Here is a 22473-nt window from a genome sequence, read left to right on the forward strand (position 1 = left end):
TCACTGGTGTTGAGTGGTTCAAAACAAGCTGGTAGCTTCTTGCTTTGGTGTGGGCTGAGCCCACAGTTTGTCATTCCGAAATCTCTATATTCTTTTGAATTTCTGTGAACTACTCACATTCTAGGAGTACCCTGCTCTTCCCGTTCTGAGCTGGGATTTTGTTTGTTCCTTTGTTGTGTTTCCTTTACTCTGTCTTCCCCTCAAAGACATCTGCAGCTTGAGAAGTTCAAGAAAGATGTCATTTTCACATTCCATTTGAAAATTATTTTAATACTATAAAACTCATTTGTTCACATATTTTGTACAAAAGAGGAGTTGTTTTCTCTTAATTACAGGAGAATTATTTAAACCTTGAGATTCCAGCTAAGTAGGTCCAAAATAAAGCAAGACTGGGTTATCCTGGTTCTGCAAGGCCCAAGTATGGCTCGCCCAAGGTCTCTTTCCAGTTTGGCTCTCATGATTATGGACCACCTTGATGGAAAGTACTTCACATCATTGACTCTTCGGAGGCTTGTAATGAATTCGGCAACGCTCATTAAATACCTGAGACACCAAAATAGAAAAGAAAAAGCAAATCAGTCTTTGTCTGGAGTCTTCAGAGCTACTTCAGGTAACCTTTTCTTTCTCCCACATCCAGCTCAAGGTGCTATCAATAAATGTGTTATCAATAAATGGCACGTACCAGCCCATCCGTCTTCATTTTCTTTCTCTCCTGGCTTTACTAAATCCAAAGTGTGCAGCTCGGTGCTGGGGGACTGCACAGCACTAACAGTATTCCCCCTCAGATAAGGCAGTTATCATCCCTGTGGTCTATGTCAAAGATACTCAACTTTCTGGCTCATTGGTTGGTTGGTGGGAGGTTTTTTGTTTGTTATTGTTTTAAAGAGAGAGGGAAATGATCAGTGCAAAGATCCTGACCAGCTGTGTTCTGTGAAGTTCATTCACTATGGCATTCAAATCTGGGCATCGGATTCCTCTCTTCCCTGAGCAAATGCACTGTACATAGTGGCAAGAGTGAAAAAGAGGTGCAAGTGCACTTGGAAGCCATGCCAATACATATTTGGCCGCAGGTGCTGATGCTGCCAGCATTTCACGCAAAGGGTGCACTGCTCTCACCTCATTTACCTTTGGCACCTTCTCTGGGTAAGATTTGGGATGCAGAACTAGAGACTGAAAATCATTTTAATTTAGCTTGAACTGCAGAGCTCAGCAAGCTGTCAGCTTACCTTAACAATGGCCAGTAAGTGTGACTATATTGGGTACAGCAGTCTGAATCGAAAGCATACCACATAGGCTCAAAAAGTTGTCAGTGCTGTTACCAAGGAATTTATTTACCATTTTAGCACCAAACTTTGTCCGATGCACGTCGTCAAAAGTGGCACGAGCACCACCTAGCACCAAGCTAAGGCAACGGCAGTCACTAAGCCACTTGCAGCACCCATGTGAGAGCTCATTTTGCCAAGGTACTCTGGTCCTTTTCTGATGCAAATTGTCTTTGATCTTCGGGATGCCAAATTTCATGAAGTCTCCCACAGGCTTCACGTGCAATGTGAAGGGTCTTTAGTTTTAAGTTAAGCATCACTTTATATAAATATGTCATTTTAAACTTATCTCCCTAGAACAAAATCAGACAATTGTGCAATTGGTCTCCTTATTCAGCATGTAGAACCAATGGCTACTTCAGCAAAAGCGAAGTTTGCAGCATGCCTTACAGCAACGATTTCAGTAACCTTCAACTTTGCTTCAAATTTAGTGTACATTAAGAAGCACATATATATGCAAAGCCTGTTCCATTACATTGCTACACGCAGAAGACACCTGTGGAAGTTATGAGTGTGTAAAGATCTGAGATCAGGGAACCAATAGAAGAAAACTGTAGAAGTTGAAAGCCACACAGGTTTCCCATTAGAAGCATTTTCCTACTAAGCAAATTGCACCATTTATCTCCAAGTCATTCTATGTGCATATATGCTTCAAAGGGTACTGGAAATGCAGTCTAAAATGCCTTAAGGCAGGCTCTCTCACATCTAACAACATTCCAAAAACATATTAGCTTCCAACACACTATCATGCAAACTTTTAAAGCCTATTTAACAGCAACTGTGAAGCCCATGGAAGATCAGTATTGCAATCTTACTAACACAGCCTCCTCCTTTAAGCAGCATCTACCCACAGACTCCAGGGTGTTATTCAGTTCACTTAACTCCTGTAACCCACCTGTGAAATGTTGCCCAAGCTACCATAGATTTCATGTTGCTTGGTAAAGTTTGATTTTGCTGTCTTCCATGAACTAATACAAAATACTGCAATGACAAACTCTCACATAGAGGTGGTGTAGAAAGATTAATGCAAACACCTTGTTTTGGAAGGCAGCTACTTGCTTGGCATCAGCCAGACAACTCCACTACGTGCACTGCTATAAAAGCAGCACCTTCCTGTATCTCACTATTTCTGCAGCTACCCAGGCAGGCTGAAATCTCTCTGCACAATACCTCACCACCTCTAAACTAAACATTCTCCATTCCCAGGAAAAGTCAGGCATTTCTGTCACTAACAAAAGTGTAATGTAGCTACAGCAAATCACTGGTATTAGTGCTAAGTTTGGTGCCAACTCTGGGTTTTGGAATAGAGATACTAGAAGAGAAACAGGAATTTCTCCCAATGCCCTTTTAAAATAAAATTGACAGTGCAGCTCCTACGAAATGTTTGCCACTGGTGTTGTTCAAGATATGATATTTCTTAGTCATATTCAAGCTGGCTCAGAGTTAATTAAGCTTAAGGGCATGACTAATTAATTAAGAGCATGATAAGCTTTTCTAAACAGTGTAGAGACTGAGTGGAAAAACACCTATACACTCATTTGTTTAGCTTCCATCCATCTGGGCCTGCAGGAACTCTGTCAGAAAGAGGTTGAACTTCTGCAGCCCCATCCTCTGCTCAGAAGCATGACTGGCACCAAACACAGCCATGACTGAAAGGCTCATCCCTCTGGCACCAGAAGAGGCCCAGCCAAGCTTTACAGACAGGCCACCACAGACAAGTTTACCAAGTCTCTAGCCACTGTGTGAGGCTGAGAAGTGGATCTACACGGAGAGCACTCTAAAGTCCTTCCTCCCCATTAAATCAGCCTCATTTCTTTCCTTCACAGTGCCTCTAAAAAGCCCTGAAATCTGCGTCCAGAACTAGGAAAATGGCTGACCTGAAACACTTGCCCCAGTGCTGCCCCTCACTGTTCCTAGTTAACTTGCCTCACAACGCATCCATCCCACAACTTCAGGGCAGGACAGCTCAAACCCTTGGCACAGAGCCACAACACTTTCTACAAGAACTGAGTACCTTCCAGCTTCTGTCGTTTACCACTTCTTCAACATTCAGCTCCGACTGCATCAATTTCAACTGCAGAAAATACCAGACAAAGAAAGATGTTATTGTCAAGGCGTTCCCTGCAGCCTTCAGTAGTCACTAGCTCTGCAACTTCCATGACAAAAACCCAGTACAAGGTGCAAACCAAAGTTAATCATCCTGAAAGCCTGATCCTTCTGTTCAACTAATGCTTTGGGAAGGCTGGAGAATTTGATTGTAGGACAAACTAGGTTCACACAGGTGGAAGAGCTCTGAAATACTACAATAAGCAGTTCTAGTGCACACATTCAGTCTAGGAGAAATCCCTGCCTCAGCTCCACTAGTAACTCCATGGAGCATACGTGACAGCTGTGTTCAGATGACTTGTGGTAATCTGACCCTACCAGGAGTTCCAGAAGCAAGAGGGGATATAAGAGCCCATCCGCCATTCATGCTCATAGTTAGGATTCAATTTTGTTGGAGTTTTTCTCTTATGGAGAAATTATTCCTAATATCCAGCTCGAACCTCCCCTGGCAGTTGTCGAGAGAGAGAGAGAGAGAGAGAGAGAGAGAGAGATAAAGCCTCTTCTCCAGACTAAACAATCCCAGTTCCCTCAACCTCTCCTCTTAAAGATCCTTCACCAGCTTTATTACCCTTCTCTGGACACATTCCAGGGCCTTGATGTCTTTCTCATAGTGAGGGACCCAAAACTGAACACAGTACTCAAGGTGCTTCTCAGGCTGATGATGAAAAAGGATGGCTTTAAGGCAGTGAAACTTAGGTACAAGAAATAAATTTAACACTTCATTATCTTCTAGTGATTGTACCTTGGCTCTCATAGGCATCATCTGCAGTTACACTACATTTCAGAAGAACCAAAGAGGCTAAAAGAACCCCCAGACATTCTGAAGAGAGTAAATAGTTACATCCTACTAGGAGACATTAGTCAGCAAAGTTTAGAGTCCATTGTGGAGAAGCACTCTTGTTTTTCTAGGCATTTGTGTAGTGGAATCTCAGATGTGGCATTTATAAGATAAAAGCAGTTTTGTTCTGCTTTTATGGCTCTCACAAAACCAGCCAACAAGAACACAGGACAACACTGCCTAAGATCCACCGCCTAAGCTGGAGTTCAGCCTGAGGAAGAGGGGCTATAAGAAAGAAAGGGGAGGTTTTTAGCACCATCTGTTGTGGTAGCACAAGGGGAGATGGTTTCAAACTAAAAGAATGGAGATTTAGATTGGACACAAGGAAAACATTTTTTACAATAAAGGTGGTGAAGCACTAGAACAGGTTGCCCAGAGCTGTGGTGGATGCCCTGTCCCTGGAGACACTCAAAGTCAGGGTGGACAGCAATCTGATCGAGCCATAGACATCTCTGTTCATCCCAGGGGAGTTGGACTAGATGACCTTCTAGAGATCCCTTCCGACTCAGACAATTTTATTCTATGAAGTCAAGATCCCTTTCAGGTTCTATGTAGTAGATAGTAGATAGATTGCAAAGATCTGTGTCTGAGTAACAGCCATGATCAGGTTGAGAGCTTATGGGTTAAAACCAGGGATCAGTTCAGGAAAGGGCATCTAGTGGTTAGGGTCTACTACAGGCCACCTGATCAGGAGAAGCCTGTTGACAAGGCCTTCTTGCTTCAACTGCAGGAGGAGTCGTGCTCGTGGGCTCTTGTCCTGATGGGGGACATCAACCATCTGGATATCTGCTGGAATAGTGGCACGGCAGGTGGCAGACACAGGAGATTCCTGGAGTCTGTCGAGGATAACTTCCTGGTCCAGGTCTAGATGGACTGACCCAAGGTGAAGCCTTACTGGAGCTGGTGCTCACCAATGCAGAGAAGAACATTAGAGAGGTTAAGCTGTGGTGAATATGCCCTGGCAGAGGTATCTGGAGGAACGCAGGCCTGGCAAAAAGCAGAGTCAGGACCTTGAACTTCAGTAAAGCAAAATTCCAACTGCTGGATGGGATCTCCTGAGAAACTGTCCTTAAGGGCGTAGGAGCAGAACAGAGCTGGTAGCTCTTTAAAGACACCCTTCTGTGATCACAGGAGCTCTCCATCCCCCAGCAGAAGAAATCGAGCAGAGGAGGTGGGCCAACAGCACGGCTGAACAAGGACCTGCAGCTTAAGCTGAGGGAAAAGAGAGATGTACAGGAAGTGGAAGCAGGGTTATGTAGCCTGGGAAGAATACAGGGATGTTGTCCACATGAGCAGAGATAAGATCAGGAAAGCCAAGGCACAGATGGAGCTGAACTTGGCAAGGGATGTGAAAAATAACAAGAAGGGGTTCTTACAGGTACATAGGCAGGAGAGTGTTCCTCCTTTGATAAATGAGGATGGAGATCTGGCTTCCTCAGACATGGAAAAAGCTGAGGTGCTCAATAAGTGTTCTGCCTCTGTCTTCACTACTGGTCAGGCTTCCCATCTCTGCCAGGACCCTGATCCTCTAGGCATGGGTGAGAGGAGCAAATTCCATCCCACTGAAACAGTGGAACAAGTCCAAGACCTCCTCATGAAACTGAACGTATATGAGTCCATGGGGCCAGATGATATGCATCCCAGGGTTCTGAGGGAGATGGCTGATGTGGCTGCTGAGCCACTCTCCATCATATCTGAAAAGTCATGGCTGTCAGGTGAGATCCCTGGAGACTGGAAAAAGGGAAACATTATTCACATTTTTAAGAAATGGAGAAAGGATGACCTGAGGAACTACAGGCCAGTGAGCCTCACCTGTGTGCCAGGGAAGACTACGGAGCAGATCCTCTTGGGTACCACGTTAAGGCATGTACAAGACAAAGAGGCAATCCAAGACAGCCAGCATGGCTTCACCAAGGACAGATCTTGCCTGACCAATCTGGTGGCCTTCTATGATGGAGTGACAGCATCGGTGGACAGGGGAAGTGTGACGGATGTCATGCAAAGCCTTTGACATGGTCCTTTACCACATCCTTCTCTCTAAATTGGAGAGGTACGGATTTGAAGGATGGACTGTTTGATGGATTAAGAATTGGTTGGCTGGTCACAGCCAAAAAGTTGCCAATGGTTCTACATGTGGATGGAGGCCAGTTACACATGCTGTCCCCCAAGAGTCGCTATTGGGACCAGTGCTCTTCAACATCATCAATGACACAGACAGTGGAATCGAATGCACCCTCAGCAAGTTTGCAGACAGCACCAAGCTGAGTGGTACAGTTGATACATTGTAGGGAGGGGAAGCCATCCAGAGAGACCTGGACAGGCTGGAGAAGTGGGCCCGTGTGAACCTAATGAGGTTCAATGAGGCCAAGTGCAAGGTGTTTCTCTTGGGCTGGGGCAGTTCCAGGTATTTATACAGACTGGGGAAGAACTTCTGGAGAGCAGCTCTGCAGAAAAGGGCTTGGGGATACTGAGGGGATGAAAAGCTGGACATAAGTCAGCAGTTGTGCGCTTGCAGATCAGAATGCCAACTGCATTCTGGGATGCAACAAAAGAGAGGTGGCCAGCATGGAAGGGGAGGGGATTCTCCCCCTCTTCTGCACCACTGTGAGGCCCCATCTGCGAGTACTGCATCCAGGCCTGGGGGACCCCAGCATGAGAAAGGGAAACTGCTGGATCAGGTCCAGAGAAGGGATACAAACATCTTTGTGTCAGGTGGCTGGAGCACCTCTCCTATGAATAAAGGCTGAGGGAGCTGGGCTTGTTCAGCTTGGAGAAGAGAAGGCTCCAGGGAGACCTCATTTCGGCCTTCCAGTACTTAAAGGGAGCTTATAAACAGGAGGGGGAACAACTGTTTACATGGGATAGTGACAGGACAAGGAGGAATAGTTTAAAACTAAGGGTAGATGTTAGGAGGAAGTTTTTCACCCGGAGGGTGGTGATGCACTGGAACAGGTTGCCCAGAAAGGTTGTGGATGCCCCATCCCTGGAGGCATTCAAGGCCAGGCTGGATGTGGCTCTGGGCAGCCTGCTCTAGTGGTTGGCAACCCTGCCCATGGCAGGGGAGTTGGAACTAGATGATCTCTGAGGTCCTTTTCAACCCAGGCCATTCTGCCATAATATAATTCTATGATTCTCTCCATCAAGAATATCTTTCCATTTGGGAAGACAACCTTTTACTTCTAAGTGACCTCTCAAAATCTGCACCACTCACCTTTGTCTGCTCTTTCCTGAGTTGCTTTAATAATGCTACATCATCCTGTGCCTTTTCCCTCTCTTCTCTAAGAGTTTTCACTACATTGGAAGTCTGAGCAATGCAGTTTTTGATGATTCTCTCTCGGCTGGTGTGAGCTTCCATCAGCTAAGTGAGAAGGGAGAAAATCACAAGTAGGTCAGACACCAAATTAAAAAAAACATGTTACAAGTTTAAGAGAGACTTCCTGAAATCAGAGTATTGCTATGTTTACAGAACTCTGTCTCTATAATCCACACATTAGAAACAACGATGCTTTGAGCAGTAGCTACTGACCTGATCTGAAGGTAAAAGTCAAAGATACGCATGCAGATGATGTGGGAACACACGTTTTGGAGCACCACAGAAGCATACTATCTGGAATCACACCTCAAAAGAGCAGTACTGCAGGATAAGCCAGCTTACAACGTGACTTTAAAGCAGGGTACCTTTTACGTGCATGTGGTTTAGCTATAGAGAGAAGTCAAGCATGCTAGCTATGAACTTTAAAGCTGGGTCTATCAAGTCAGCCTTTTCCTTAGAAACAGGGGGTCTCCACTTTAGTGGCCACTGCTGATCACAAAACCTCAGAAAGTGAGCAGAAGTCAAAGGAACAGACACTTACAGATTGGTAGAGCTCTTTACATGTCTGGCTGGCGTCAACTTTCCCTACAAAGGAGGCTGTAGGAATTGTAGTGTTTAATTCATGGACGATTCTGTCATCGATCGTCCTCATCACCCTGAGCAACTCCTGTATTAAATAAAGACAAATTTTAACAAATATATATGCTTTATTCCAGAGAACTGTAATGCAAATAAAATAAAAAAGTAAAGTTAAGCATCTCCCCTACACAACAGCCTCCTCGGGAGGCAGGGCAGAGCTGCCGCAGCCTGCTCCCGCTGCTGCCCGCGATGAAGAAAACGGGCAGCCCCGAAGAGCCCGCTGTGGAAGAAGCAGGCCTCAAGGAGGGCTCACGGTGCCAGACAGCAGCACCGCCACACCGCGCTGAGCCACCCGGAGCAGCTCCCACACGTGCCGCTCGCGCGCGCAGCCGTCCATGAAGCCGCGCAGCCCGCTCACGTACAGAGCAGAGCCCGATCCCACGGCCTCTCCCCGGCGGGCAGGGCAGCGCCGGGCAGCCAGCCTGATCCCGGCTGCGAGAGCGGGAAGGCCGGAGCCTCCGTGAGAGCGCTACCGAAGGGCGTGCGGGAGGGCGGGACGAGGAGCCGCGGTGCCGGAGTGCCGGAGCCGATGCCGGGGAGCTCCGCGGCGCCGCAGCCCCCGGCCGACACAGCCCGGCCCGGGGCGGCCCCGCGGCTCGCTGCCCTCGGCGCCGCTACCTGGAACTCGGCGAAGTCCTCGCAGCCCACCGCGCTGCTGGGCGCCGCCATACTGGAAAGGCCGAGGGCGCGGCGGCGGCCAATGGGGCGGGAAAGGCGGGGCGAAGCGGGGCCGTCGGGCGGGCTCTGCCTGCGGGCCCGGAGCCGTCGGTCGGCGCCCCCGCCCCCCCAATCGCGGCTTCGGGGCGGAGCGCCGCGGAGCGGTGACATTGACGGGAGCCGCGCGAGGGCCGGGCGGAGGGCGGCGAAATGTGGGGCCGCGCCGGTGAGTCCCGGAGCGGGGAGCGGAGCCGCGGGGCGGCTGGGCTTAGCCGGGGCCGAGCGGGTGTCCGTCCGCACCTCGGGCCGGGGGACGCGTAATGCGGAGCACGGCGCCTCCGAGGGGTCCTGGGCCACGGCGCGGCCGCGCTGAGCTGCGGGGCCTTGGGCTGACACGCAGGCGGGAGAGGAACGGGCCCGGGTGCCTCGCTGTTGCTGGTCTTCGGAAGACCTTGAACGCTGTTTGATTCGGGAGGGCAATGCTCCGTTTTCCCCCTCCGGCAAAGAGGAGAAAATTTTCCGCATAAAGAATCAAAAAAAGAACGCAATTCATTCTAAGTGCCCATCTGTCTGCCGGGTTGCTGTTTTTCCCCCTCTCCCTTCTCCTCCTTATTATGTTTCATTAATTCATAATTATGACTTTCTCGAGAGCACGTTTTCATCCGTAAGGTGTTTTGTCCCGTGCACCGCAAAGCGCCCATCCCAGGTCTCAGCTGTGCCACCCTGTGAATGACAAAACGGGCCAAACGTTGGTGCTTGGAAGAGTGCCACCCAGAGCGTACCGCGTGTGTGCAAACAGATAACGTTCCTTGAAACAGCTCTGGTTTAGAAACTGCTCGTGGGCTGTAATCAGTCATTCTTGCTCTTCTGCGTGTGCTTAATAGACAAACTCGAGTGATATATTTCAGAGTTTGTAAAATTGACTTTCTTTATTAGATTCTGATGGTTTATAGAGTCATCTTTAAATTCTTTATTAGATTTAATAGAATATTATATCTGCGATTTCTTTCGTAGCATTAGATTTGTACCTAATGTTTTTATTTCTTTTTTTTTTTTCTCTTGGGGCAGGGAGGAGGAACAACCTGCTACCTAAAAGCCAGCGTTCTCGCTGCTTAATTATCTGAGCTAGACCTAGCCCCTGTGTTTCCTCTGCTTTCTCCTCCAGATAAGGCCGTTAGGCTGCTGGAAAGAAACATCCCCTCCTTTCTGAGGATGAGTCAGGGAGTGGGGCCAAAGGTGAGCAGAAGGCTCTGCAGCAAACCCCGGGAGGAAAGTCCAGTTCAACCAAAAGGTAAGCTTGTGATAAAGACTATGCATGCTATGCTTCTTGCTGTGTTTTGATCCCAAGGCTGCAGTCATCTGTACAAGAATCCCTGCTTTTGCGAGAGTGAATCTTTAGTCTGAAAACCTGAGCATTAAGAATGGCAGCAAGATCTTGCATTTCTTTTTTAGCAAAGCCAAGAGGCAAATTTTCTTCCTGTGACAATAACATAGTTTACGCTTTGTAGCAGGTCATTAATGTCATATTTGATGTACGGCCATACACTCTGAGGCTCTTCAGCTGTGTTCTGGAACTGATTGTTCAGCCCCAACACAAACAAAGGTTTAGGAACGCTGTACCTGCTAAAATACTTCTGCAGTTTTTTGTAGTAGGACCAGCTCCAGCTGCTCGCAGATCTGAACATGCCCTGCAGAAGAGGATCTGGAGTTATTGGCTCAGTCCATATTTAAGGATGTAGTGGGTCAGGGAAAAGTGAGGCCATGAAACACTGTAGATGGGACAGTTAAGATGCTCTCATCAAATGCTTGTGCTACTGGTTCCCTTCTTGGCCTATTGGTGCTACATCAAAGAAGTGTACAAATGTGAAACATTTTACATAAATCTGTTTACAAAGGTTTTTTTTTTTTTTTCAAAAACCAACAAAACTCATCTGTACTGAGCAAGATCAAGAATCTCTTTAACGGTGTCATGTCTCCAGGAGTGGCCAATAAAGGAGGATCCTTACATTTCTGTAGGGACTAAGAGGAATGGTGACTGACAGCAAGGATCTGAGGAGTATAATGTAAACAGGGCACTGTCCCTACACTGCTGTTCCAGAGACAGTGTCTTTTTGTTTAAGGGTCCTCGTTGGATTTTTGTTATGTAAATTTGCAGAGTATCTTGAGGCTGCAACTATTTTTAGCACCTATGTTCTCTGGGAAAGGGGTTCCTCAGCTGAACAACACTGTGAGAAAATTTCTACTCCCTGCATTTGTTTTTGAATCTGTGCCTGAGATGAAGAATTAAGGATCTGTTTTTCAGTTATGATCACCTGGTTGTTTATACCTACAAATAAGATAATATCTCCTACTCCCTGGAAAACTTAGAATTCTTTTATGCTATGGAACAGGATATTGGCTTTTCTACAGCAGTTCCATCTGTTTCCTTTAAACTAATTTAAAAGTAGTAGGAAAACTATAACATCACAGCTGAGGAAGTTTAGATGCTAGAGAAGGTTCTGCAAATTCAGAGCTACAAAAGAGAGGCCGTGAACAAGATTTGGCTTTCCTAACTAACCTACCCTCAGTTTAATCCATGCTCAGAGGTTCATTAATCTGATCATGCAATAACCTTTTTGTTTTGTAACCAATTCTGCATTTCTCGATCTAAGAGTTGGGAATTCAGCTTTTCTGACTGTCTTTTTTGCTTGCTTGTTCATTTTTACTGTAGGTCAGACTGTACTGCGGGTGCCTGGACACAAGCCTACAGACTGGGAGAAGAAATGTTTGCTGTGGGCAGGCCATTTCAAGAAGCCTGAGGATATACCAGAGATCGTCTCGTAAGTGCCAGTATCAAAGCTGAGACACTGACTGCACAGGGATAAGTTATCTGAATGCAATTCCAAAATGCCATTTCTGAAGGAGAATGGGTTTCCACAGCTGAAAATTCTTATGCTGCTGTATTGTCTTGTAGATGAGATTACGGGACCTGGAGAATTCTGTATTTCTGAGGTGATTCAGATGTAAATAACTTTGTTTTTTCCTGAAGGGATGACCAGTGTCTGTCAGTTGTTTCATTAGAAAAAGCTCACACATCAATTAATTTTATTCATCCAATCAAGAAAGATCTTTGCTTGAACTTTCCCTAGTGTTTTCCTTTACATGTCAAAGCCTCCTATTCATAGGTTCATAGGTTCATAAGGTTGGAAAGGACCTACAAGATCATCTAGTCCAACCATCCTCCTATCACTGTCCCTACCCAACTACTAAATCAAATCCCTTAGCACCTCATCTAAACGCTTCTTGAACAGTGCTAGGGATGGTGCCTCAACCACCTCCCTAGGCAGGCCATTCCAGTGCCTGACCACTCTTGCAGAGAAAATATATTGCATGAAACTTTCATGACGTAGCCATAAAGTAATTGAAACTCACACAAAATGTTTATTAATGAATGTCTTGAGGGCAGAGGCCAACTTCCTTTACTCTTGGGGTTTAAACAAATAGCGTAAGGGTTCCCCAGTGAAAATGCAGTATAAGTTTCTTCATCGCTGCTGGAATCTACATGTCAGTGCTTTGCTCCCTGTGATGTAGAAGATAAAATGTGATGTTCTAGTGTGCCTATCTAAAATGAAGTTCAAATCTAACAAATGCAGATTTAAAAAATGCAATTATTAGTTTAAAAAGGCATTCCTGGTGGCACTTACAAGGGAATTCTCCATTTAGTTGATGGAAATAGTTCAGCCATAGTTGAGAAGGGGATCGAGAACTATAAAACTACAAAAGCTTGTTTGTCTTTTCTAATCTGAATAAGATTGAGCTGTAAAGCCATGTGATTATAACTATCTCGCAAGATATAGTTGTCAAAAGTAACTAATTTGTTAAACAAAATAAACACTAAGCTGCTGATTTTTTTTAAGGAAATCTGTGTTCAGGTGGCTGCCTTTTCCTCTTGTATAGTCTAGCACATCCAAGATAGTTCATGTAGCATGTAATTATTTTGTGCCACGATGGTTGATGCTTTTCAGTTCATCTACAGTTTTATAGTGTGCCACGTTTAATCAGTGAGCATATTAGAATTCCTTGAGAAGGGAGCCGACCACTCTAAATTCTGCAAGAAGAGTTAATTATTATAGGAGTAGATTGGTGGTTAGTGTGGAAAGCACGTCTGGATGCGTTACACTTCATTGATCCTTCTCATATTCCTAATACAAACTTTCTATTAACTGTAATTGAGATTTGGTAGAACGATCTTCAGAACAGTCAGAAATTTTTAATAGCTGCTCCTGTTGCAGAAGATTTCTGTGTTAGAGAAGATGACATTAAACAGACAGGTTTCTCAAAAGAGTAGAACAGCTACTGGTGTGTCTGGATAAGCCTGCTGAGGTATGGATGGGATTTAAAGGAGTTTTACATCTTCAGCTTTGGGCAGCTTACAGTCCTCTGTGCCCCCTTTGTTTCTCAGGGAAACAGATTACCTGAAGTCTATTTCTTCTAGCAGCAGGGAATTTGTAACCACTGGTGTTCTACGAAGTCCCACTCAGAACTTCCAGGAGGGTCCTGTTCAGCAGCCAGTGTGAAATTTATCAATAGCTGTAGTACAGGAAGCCTTCTTTGGAAAATATAAGGTACCATAAGTGAAACTATTTTGAATCTCAGGCAGTAAGAATTTCTAAGCTGTGATAATGTGCTGCTTTGCTCAAGAAACTCAAACAGTCAACATTTTATTCCTTCTGATAAGTGTTGGTTTTGGTTTTTTTTACCATCCTCCTGCTATTGAGGGAACACGTAGTTCTGATATGGATCAGGTACTCTTTAGAAAGTAGCATCAGCAAACTAGTATTAGTAAAAATATCCTTCTCTTTTTCCTCCATCTTCCCTGTAGGGGACATGCATACTGAGATTCTGCTGCCTTCTGACTTGCAGTGCAGGGAGAAGATCTAGAAAGGCAACGCTCTCCAACAGCTGAATAACTGAAAATTAAAAACAATATTTCCAGCTTTCAGAGGAGCTCCTTTGCAGCTATGATTTGCATCTGTCCTGAGGTGGCTCTAGAGGTCACTTTCCCATTACTGTAAAACCTTGGGTTCGTTTTTTATCTGTTGGTCATGTTGTTTTGTTGGTTTGTTTTATGAAATGAACCAAGTACCACTAGGGTAATGCACAGACAGCATGCCAGGAGAAATCACACAGCTAGGCAATGGTTTATTTACATCTCCAGTAACAAGCCCATTCTTTTATTACTTGTTGAGGATTGACGCAATCCGAGCAGCACAAACCACACTGCGCGTGAAGTTCAGCTACGTAATGATCGCCTTGACAATAGTGGGATGCATAGTGATGGTGGTCAGAGGGAAGCAGGTAAGCACACATTTTTGGCTGGTGAGTGAAAAAGCATCTGAACATAAATTCCTCGGTCCCTCCATTGGATTCATAGGCCTGTTCATCCTTCCAGTTCCACAGAAGGTGTTTAGTTCCCAGGTCAGAAAAGAGCACTATTTCTGTGCTCTTTCATTGTATTAGAAAAGTCTCCTTTTGCTCTTCACAGAACCATTTTTTTTCAATTATTGTTTAATTGCAAAAGCTGTATATTTAATAGAGAAGGCCCCAAGTGCTGTAAGACACGGGACCTCCTAGGCTGCCTTTCCTTAACGCCATTCTGATTACAATGTTTCACTCTCCTTTTAACAACCTTCCCAGGTAACCTTTAACTGTAAATTATTGAAGTGGTAACCTTGTCAGGATTCACTTCTCAAAATGATTTCACTTTTACAATCAGTGGAAAGGCTTCTCCTGGGCGTTAGGAGAAGAAATCAAGGACTGACAACTCCCAGAAGTTATTCCTCTTAGGTTCGCTGTGTATGAACACAAACGATGGGAAAAAGGAGGACTACTGCTTTGGGACCATAGGATTCACAGCAGCTGGAATCCATTATATATTTTGTTTGTTTCCAGCATCTCTGACTTCTGAAGACCAGAGATTAGTATTAATACTGACCAAAAGCACAGACTACATCTGGTAGTGCTGTTAACAGAATGGCTTAATTTATTCCTGGAGAAATAATGAGTTTAAACTCAAATATCTGGACGTTGAATTTTAACACTCTCTCTCTTCCAGTTACTGCCTTAGCAAGGATAGGCCAGGTCCTTTAAGTGACACTTTCTACTCTTGCTTTGTTGTTATTTTGTAGGCTGTAAAAAGGCATGAATCTCTTACAAGCATTAACATGGAGAAGAAAGCTCAGTGGAAGGAGGAAGCTACTCAGAGTGCATCCACTAAACCTTAAGAGGAGAGGAAGAAACCAGGGATGGGAAAAGAAAAGTTGATGTCCTTGTCAGCTCATTTCCAGAGAGTTGCATCTTTTTCGTGTTCTGCACTCGTGTTCAAGAATGAATGCATTATCCTGTGATCATTAAAAACAAACATCTGTTTTCTTCCTCGTACTTTTCCTCCAAACTCTTTTTCAAGTCGTGTAACTTTATTTCATTTGTTAACTGCATTATGTAACTCATTACTTCAGTCCTCCACTGTTGCTGACTACTCCAGCTCCCTTCAGAAAAAAACAGTATTAAATACATTCAGTATTTACAGGCTCCCTAAAACTTTCTGTGTGACAAAACAATTATTAGGCAAGTCCTGGACTTGAGAGTAAATGTATGAACTACACTAACATTGTCAGAATGATCAGAAGTTAATGGAAAGCTTGCTTACTTATTGTGGGTCCAATACGTTCTCACCTCCTCTTCCTTCCCAGGAACGACAGAGAAATAGCATTCCACAGAAATGATGTGTTATAAATAAGAACTTTTTTTTTTTTTTTTTTGCTAAAAACAACAACAAAAACTCAACAACGTTATGCTGGAGTTGGTTGTGAGGCAAGAGGAAAATAAGGTAAGTATTTTAAAGAATACTGAGCATCAGCTTCAGCCTGCACTGCTTAAGAGGAATATGAGAAACTCAGTCAAGCATTTCTGCACTGTGGTGCCAAGCTCTTTTTCAAAATTTATTGGGATTTATTTGCACATTTTCCCTTTAAATTGCCATCTGTGTTTTCACGATGCTAGCTAGCCCCAAGTTTTAGAAGCAGACCCCCCCCCACTAGCCCTGTTTCTGGCATCATCTCAGAAGAGGTGCATACTGTTCATGCTAAAAAAAGCATTCAGCAGCAGTTGGAGACCAGTGTTTTTTTCCTCCTTTCAGACTGGGACTCATCACAACTGTTCAAAACCATGTATTTTCCCAGGACTGCCTGCTAACTGGCCCCCGGGGACTCCAGAAACAGAAGAGGCATGTGTTTGACAGATGTAGTTTGTGAATATTTTGCTAGCAGGAGGCAGATTGTTTTTCCTGAAGCTTTTCTTCATTATTTCCTTATACTACTGAAAACTAACAACGTAGCTGGAGAAATTAAAAACCCTCCAAAAATTCAAAGGATTGAGATTTCTGGTGCAGTCCTCTAGTATTCTGTCCTGCTCTTATAACAGACGGTGAACAACTGCTGCAGTCCATTTTTCTAGGAATTGCTGCCCCTCCTGCTACTGAGACGTGACCAATCAAATACACCGTGCAGTCATTCCACAGAAGTTATGAACAGCAGGTGATGCCACGACCCAATACCAGATCCTAAGACAATCAGTGCAAGAATGCTGTCACGCAAGCAGAGCAGGCTCTCACACACTTTCTATTCAGTAAATACTGAGTGGAAGTCGTGCTTAATACACAGCAGGTACAGGAACAGACCTTTCAGGACAGCTTTGGTTCTTTGTCACTCTAGTAAGCATACAGGTGCCTGTGCTTACACTGAATGAAACCGAAGAGGAGAATGTCAGCTTCACAGTAACCTGAAATAGTGCCTGGAGAGAAGCTTGTGATTTGGTTTATGCTTGGTGATGACAGAACCTGGAACTATGCATCTCTCAGAAGTGTTCCACTTTCAACGAGCACCTCCAAACGCACTCTTTGAACTAGCAAGTACCTTACCTATTTTTGTATAGAAGTCTTAGAAAGCAACAGCCCAGAACAGCAACATTCATCAGTTTTTCCATTTCACACAGCATCTATAACCTTTATGCCCTCTTTTATTCAGAAATTGAACTCTGGTCCAGTCGTCAGACAGAAGCCCCATGCAGTAGTAGCCACGTATCCTTTCCTCACAAGTCTGGTACCCCCACCACTTCTGCATCTACAATAAAGCTTGCACATTGCTGTGCACATTTGTGTTTTCTCTCAGCTTCCACATAGGCCCAAAAGCCTTAGCATGTGCTCTGTGCCACCCTCCAGCCTACACCCCCAACCACTGCAGTATTTTTAGCAGTTTGGTACCATAAAAAATAACATTAATAATATCTTTATGAGAGGAACAAAGAAAGAAACAATTACTTTCACAGTGTGATGGCATCCGTGAACACATTTCTGAACACAGATAACTGTTTAAAAAAAAATAGTATGTATATATTGCACATTTCTGCCTAAGCAGCCAGCGTTTGCTGACTGGAGAATACCCTGCACCACCTCATTATGACACAGCCTACACCATGGACCTTTTAACTGTACCTGTTCCAGATGCATTTCAATGCAGTCAGAAGAGCCTCCAGGAGTCCTTCAGATATTGTCATAGTAGCACACAAGGGGATCTTGTTTATTTTCCTACTAAGACTCAGGCATCTGAAGATCTTAAGATTTGCTAGTTAAAATTGGCATGGGAAAGTGCTAATCATGTGCTGTGACAATCCTGGACAAGAAAAAACCATACTGAAAGACATGAGGAATTAAAGCTTTTCAGAGATGCAAACTACCCAAAGTAAAGCCACTGGTCCTCAGGGAAGAACACCAAGAGCATCATCACTTTTAGAACTGGGTGGGGGATTTGGTTCTTCAACATTCAATGCTGATTGTTGTAGAAATGCAGGGTCAAGCACATGCATGTTTTCCTGAGTCAGTGCCTTCCTCCTTTCCCTCAAGACTAAGAGAAAAAGACTTCAACCACCAGTATTCGAATAGCACCAAAGAACAGACAAATAAAATAACATGCTAAAAGTCCCTAGGCAGCAGTTTCCTCAAATAATTGTTTTGCCTGTGTGATGTACCCAGAAGCCCTAGGCACTGGCCCTGGTTTAGCTACTGAAGTTTCTGCCCTGCCATCTCCTGTATCGCAAATGCAAGAGAGCAATCCTGCCTACCGCGTTTCCACTGGAAACTTTTCCTACAGAATGAATAGCAGCTCCTTCCTGTTTGCTGTGTGACACGAAAGGAACTTCAAACCTTTTGAACAGTTGTTTCTCCTAGTTTTTAAGCATCTTAAGTGCTCATAGCAACACTGAGAATGCTTCCGTAGAAAAAAAAGTTTCAACAAAGTTGAATATAAAGTTGACATATTTGCCCCATTTCTACTCAAAGGTCTCTTTTTCTATCTATGAGAATTATGCTGGCTGCACAGAATCATGCCAGGCAAGCCGTGGTCAAGTGACAACGTAAAAGGATCCTCACAATTTTTCAGCAGCATTTATCCTCCCAGTCAGATTCCTTTACATGTGGCTTGAATGTTATTTATTTCATTGGTATGTTATGCCACACGTTTGGCTCTAGCAAAATACAAACAGTTGGATTGCCCTTGGTTTACCAAGTATTTCTGATCAGTCTGTACCAGTAAAAGCACTTCCTTTTCTAATGCACAAGCCTGTTCTCCCTTTCATACCTGTGTGATTTGCAGCCACTGTTAGAAATTCTGTTCCTTTTCAAGTCATTCGCAAGGCTAAATAAAGACAAGAACTGGTTGCTGGAAGATCCAGATGAAAATACATTCAGTTGAGCACCATTTAAAATCAAATTGAGACCTATGAGTTAGCCACATGTTAATCCATTTAATGTGTGCCACGTTGACTTCTGTATTGTTTTAGTTTTCAGTCAAAATATAATGCAGTACCAGTCAAATGCTTTACACAGTGTTAAGTATATACAACAACAATATTACCTGTGTCAACCAAGCCTGTCACTTCAAGCAAACATACCAAGTTTAAAGGCTTATACTTATCTGCTCTGAATTCACATATCCACTGCAAAAGTAACAAACACTGGCTAGGCTCCTTACACAGGAAGGCACACCATTCAGCTTAAATGGACTCATTTTTTAATTTGCTCATTTAGAGGCAATTGTCATTTTTCTCTTGGGGGCAGGGGAGGGAAACGCCAATGCACCACATTGTTCTCACTAGCCTGGAAGAGAAAACACTTATATATATAGATATATAGATATGTATATATATACACACATACGCGTGTGTGTATATATATATACACGTGTGTGTGTATATATGTATATATACACACAAGTGTACATATACACAGAATATACATATATGAATATACAGAATATATGCACACACACTTTGCTCAGATTTGTTTACAAAATATGTAGCATTTTTATACCATCCAATAAGAGGTAAATGATTTTAAACAAATCTTATAGAAATGACATGTTATTGGAAATTTACACGTAAAAAAATCCAGCACAAAAAAATCCAAAAGCTAAAACAAGATTTTGCTACTAATCAGTGCTTCTATCACCCTTCAAGAAAAGAGAAACACAGTTATTTATATGTGATGTAAAGGCAACATTGAGGGGTTTTGTTTTTAAATTAACCACCAAATTTAACCCCCTAAGATTACAAAGAATCAAAGTTCATTTACAGATCAAGTGCAGTAAACTAAATGTTCCTTCAGCACAAAGCAGCACTAGAGAAAATAACTGGGAGAGGTCAGGGGGAGGCCAACTGGCTTAGCTAGGGAGGCAGCAGGTGGCTTCTGCAGCAGCCACAGGTCAGTCTCCATCCCGAAGCACACACAGAACCGAAGATTGTATTTAAATAACGATGACACAGAGTCGGTGCGTGCAGGCCTTCGCCTAGCTTCTTTCAGCACTCTGCCAAGCAGTTTATATATTCGTATCATTCGGTATACAACGGGCTGTTCTTGCTTTTGCAGCGGCTTGTCACTGAGAGGAGTCATAAGGAGGATCTTGCAGACAGTTCTGCCTCTAACATTTACCACAGGTACATGACGCTGCGGATGTCAGTGGCATTTTTGAAATGTTAGCACTGGACAAATGTGTGTTACAAACGTTCCAAATAGCTTGAAAGAACACAGCCCATTGCTGGGGGATGACTGGGACAGACACAGCCTGGAGAATCCATTGCATTTACAGAAATGGAACCACCGCTTTCAATCACAGGGCATCTCCCAATTTTTTCCAAGAGTTTGGTGTCGATGTCAGCTGAACTCAGTGAGGAGCGGCCGGCCTTTGCATCAGATGTCTGTGATCCAAGCAGCTTGCGGAGCCAAGAACATGCTGCTAGCAGAAGGGCAGTCCACAGCCGTGGATGACAGCTGCCATGCAGTCAGCAATGCCTTATAGATGTCATCCGTAGGAACCAAGCGTTCCATGCTAATTCACCTGAAGTCCCCTAAACAGCAGAAGGAAAAATGAAATGAAAGGGCCAGGTGGATCTGGGTGCAATATTACTTTGAGTGTAGTGTCACTTTAGTTCTTAAATACGAGGCTTGACCAGTAGGACTCTGTCTGCAGAGTTGGAAAGGAAGCTCTTGTCTCATGAAAATGAAAAGGAGATCTAACACTCCTTGTGCTAAGTTTTACAAATTAAGATTTTGTGTCCAGAAGGTAACTTTTCAGAACTCTGTTCAAGTCAAGCTGTGTAAAAATGTAAAGAGGCAGATAGAAATTTTTCAACCATAACTCTACTACCGAGGACCAGACTCTGTAGCATGAAGTCAGGAAGGGCTGGATTTTAAGGTAGGCCTGGCTGGATTATACTGTGCTGGCAAGCAAAAGTGAGGGTAGTTTCTCCATTCTAAAAGCTGGTTCAAAAAGTCATTTCTGGGGAGGTGGCAGGAGTGACGTATTCACAGGTTCCTTTTTCTGGATGGAAAGACTAGGAAGGTATGCAGATCTCCACAGTGGTCTGCAGTCCACATTGCGAGCTCAGTGTTGAGAAGGGGTAGGACCACACATGTTCAGCATTCTTAAGAACCAGAAAACACGTCCATTGGAGCTTGCTGTTGCAGGGGATAGAAGACTTACTCCATTATTTGTAACGATCCATATTCCATTAGCTCCAGCTGGCACATACAGCAAAGGAGATACATTCCATATGAAGATTTAACACATCTCACACAGCGATCCAAAGAGGCATCCAGGGAGAAGTATGGGAAACGAATTCAGCCACGTTCTCAGCATGTCAGAAAGTCTCCCAGGAACTGCAGGCACACGCTGCAGTAAATACATGAGAAAGGCAGCCTTACCTCGGACGCCAGGAGTGCGGGGGGCTAGTGGAAGCAGAATTCTTTTCCCGTAATAGGAGTAGGGAATATCTCAAAGTGTAGAAATGTGCCTTAACCTCGTGAAGATGACAGTGGAGAGGTTCAGAAACTAGAGAAGTGCGACTCTGGCAACCCCTTGCCAAGGAGGGGGCATCCTGCCACAAAGAGCCAAAAGTTTTCCAGATGTATGTAAGAGAATGTGCACAAGGCAAGCAAATGAGCGCAAACAGGGTTATGGAAAACACTGAGAGAATCACTCCACAGGTGGCTTGTGGCTCGACAACAGGATTGGCTAGGTAGAGGAGCACACAGCACAGAGGCACCTCAGAGCTGGAAGCCTTCCATGGGAGCCTCACACTGCTGGAAGATGTACTGTTGCTGGCTGAGATCCACCTGTGGGGCAATGCTACTATCTTCATCCTCTGTTCCAAAGTAGTGCTCAATCAGATCAAATGCCTTCTGATAAATCTCTTGATTCTCATGGCTCTGGAGGAACTCAATCTTGTCAAGGCCTGCAGAGAAAAGGAGAATGCAAAAGTTACAGCTTGGTGAAGCATTATGACCAATGATCATAGTCTGCTGGAAACATCACATTCCATCAATCTTTAGAAAATGATTTGGGGATTTTGTGCAGCCTGTGCTTAGGTGACCAGTTAACCACATATCTCTGTGGCCAGCTATATCTGTGCCAGAAGAGTGTATGCATATACCAATGCAGAATGCTTTCCCTCTATACTGTATAGACCTAGAAACAACTCTGAGTCCAAGTGATCCAGAAGGGAAGGAATCCCCTGGGCCCTTCAGTCTACCAATTTCAGCTGCTGTTAGCAAAATGAATACTCAAATTCACCTGGAATCTGTCAGCCAGAATCCTCCAGAAACTTCAATTAGTTTTAACTGTCTTTGGAATAAAATAACTGGTTTTACTGCGCAACTGGCACACACACATAGCAATGACTATATACCATATTTGAACTGGCATAAAATAAGCATACCTTTTTAGTCAAGTAAGTTATATATGGATTCTTGTCACTTCAGTATTTCTGAAAATGTAAGGAAGGCTGTGAACTTATAGACAGGAAATGCAGAATGGCCCAACAGCACAGTTTGCTAAGAGGACAGAGGATCAAGACCTCATGAAGTGAGGAGCAAGCATAGTTACTGCATCCTCTGCACCTGTCATACAGAAGAGAGGAGCCAGCAGTCCACAAAAAATGCATTAAGAAAACTCCTCCAGTATGGCAAGAGCATTAAATGGTGAGCAACTTACAAACAATCCACCTTCAGA

At 44.2% G+C, this 22473-nt stretch overlaps 3 protein-coding genes across 3 annotated transcripts in view; 1 reads left to right on the top strand and 2 right to left on the bottom strand.

Annotated features, from left to right (window-relative positions):
• Positions 1–255: 255 nt before the first annotated feature.
• MIX23 (mitochondrial matrix import factor 23) lies at positions 256–8915 on the bottom strand. Its single transcript, XM_065740978.1, has 5 exons — positions 8837–8915; positions 8121–8246; positions 7478–7624; positions 3337–3396; positions 256–543 (listed from the first exon to the last, which is right to left on the bottom strand). Exons 1-5 carry the CDS (start codon positions 8885–8887, stop codon positions 493–495), a joined length of 435 nt encoding a protein of 144 aa, XP_065597050.1. The 5' UTR covers positions 8888–8915; the 3' UTR covers positions 256–492.
• Positions 8916–9003: 88 nt separating this feature from the next.
• FAM162A (family with sequence similarity 162 member A) lies at positions 9004–15454 on the top strand. The gene is made up of 5 exons (XM_065742159.1): positions 9004–9101; positions 10041–10166; positions 11586–11694; positions 14104–14212; positions 15043–15454. The coding sequence occupies exons 1-5, from the start codon at positions 9086–9088 to the stop codon at positions 15136–15138; spliced, it is 456 nt and encodes a 151-aa protein (XP_065598231.1). The 5' UTR covers positions 9004–9085; the 3' UTR covers positions 15139–15454.
• Positions 15455–18692: 3238 nt separating this feature from the next.
• Positions 18693–22473, bottom strand: part of KPNA1 (karyopherin subunit alpha 1) — a 48224-nt gene continuing 44443 nt past the window's right edge. The window contains exon 14 of the mRNA XM_065742204.1: positions 18693–21697. Coding sequence (XP_065598276.1) covers positions 21510–21697 — 188 coding nt within the window. The 3' untranslated portion in view covers positions 18693–21509. The remainder of the gene's footprint in view (positions 21698–22473) is intronic.

This window comes from Cyrtonyx montezumae, unplaced genomic scaffold, assembly GCF_038088225.1.
Source record: "Cyrtonyx montezumae isolate F1298 unplaced genomic scaffold, pur_monq_1.0 scaffold_3, whole genome shotgun sequence".
Classification (NCBI taxonomy): Eukaryota; Metazoa; Chordata; class Aves; order Galliformes; family Odontophoridae; genus Cyrtonyx; species Cyrtonyx montezumae.

Excerpts from the sequence above, each read along its gene's own strand:
- MIX23 (XM_065740978.1), bottom strand. The coding sequence starts at position 8,887 with ATGGCGGCGCCCAGCAGCGCGGTGGGCTGCGAGGACTTCGCCGAGTTC. Across the intron at positions 8,247-8,836 it reads AGGACTTCGCCGAGTTCCAG|GAGTTGCTCAGGGTGATGAG; the intron begins GTAGCGGCGCCG and ends TATTTAATACAG. Across the intron at positions 3,397-7,477 it reads TCAGGAAAGAGCAGACAAAG|TTGAAATTGATGCAGTCGGA; the intron begins GTGAGTGGTGCA and ends TATTTTCTGCAG.
- FAM162A (XM_065742159.1), top strand. Across the intron at positions 10,167-11,585 it reads AAGTCCAGTTCAACCAAAAG|GTCAGACTGTACTGCGGGTG; the intron begins GTAAGCTTGTGA and ends TTTTTACTGTAG. Across the intron at positions 11,695-14,103 it reads GATATACCAGAGATCGTCTC|GATTGACGCAATCCGAGCAG; the intron begins GTAAGTGCCAGT and ends TTACTTGTTGAG.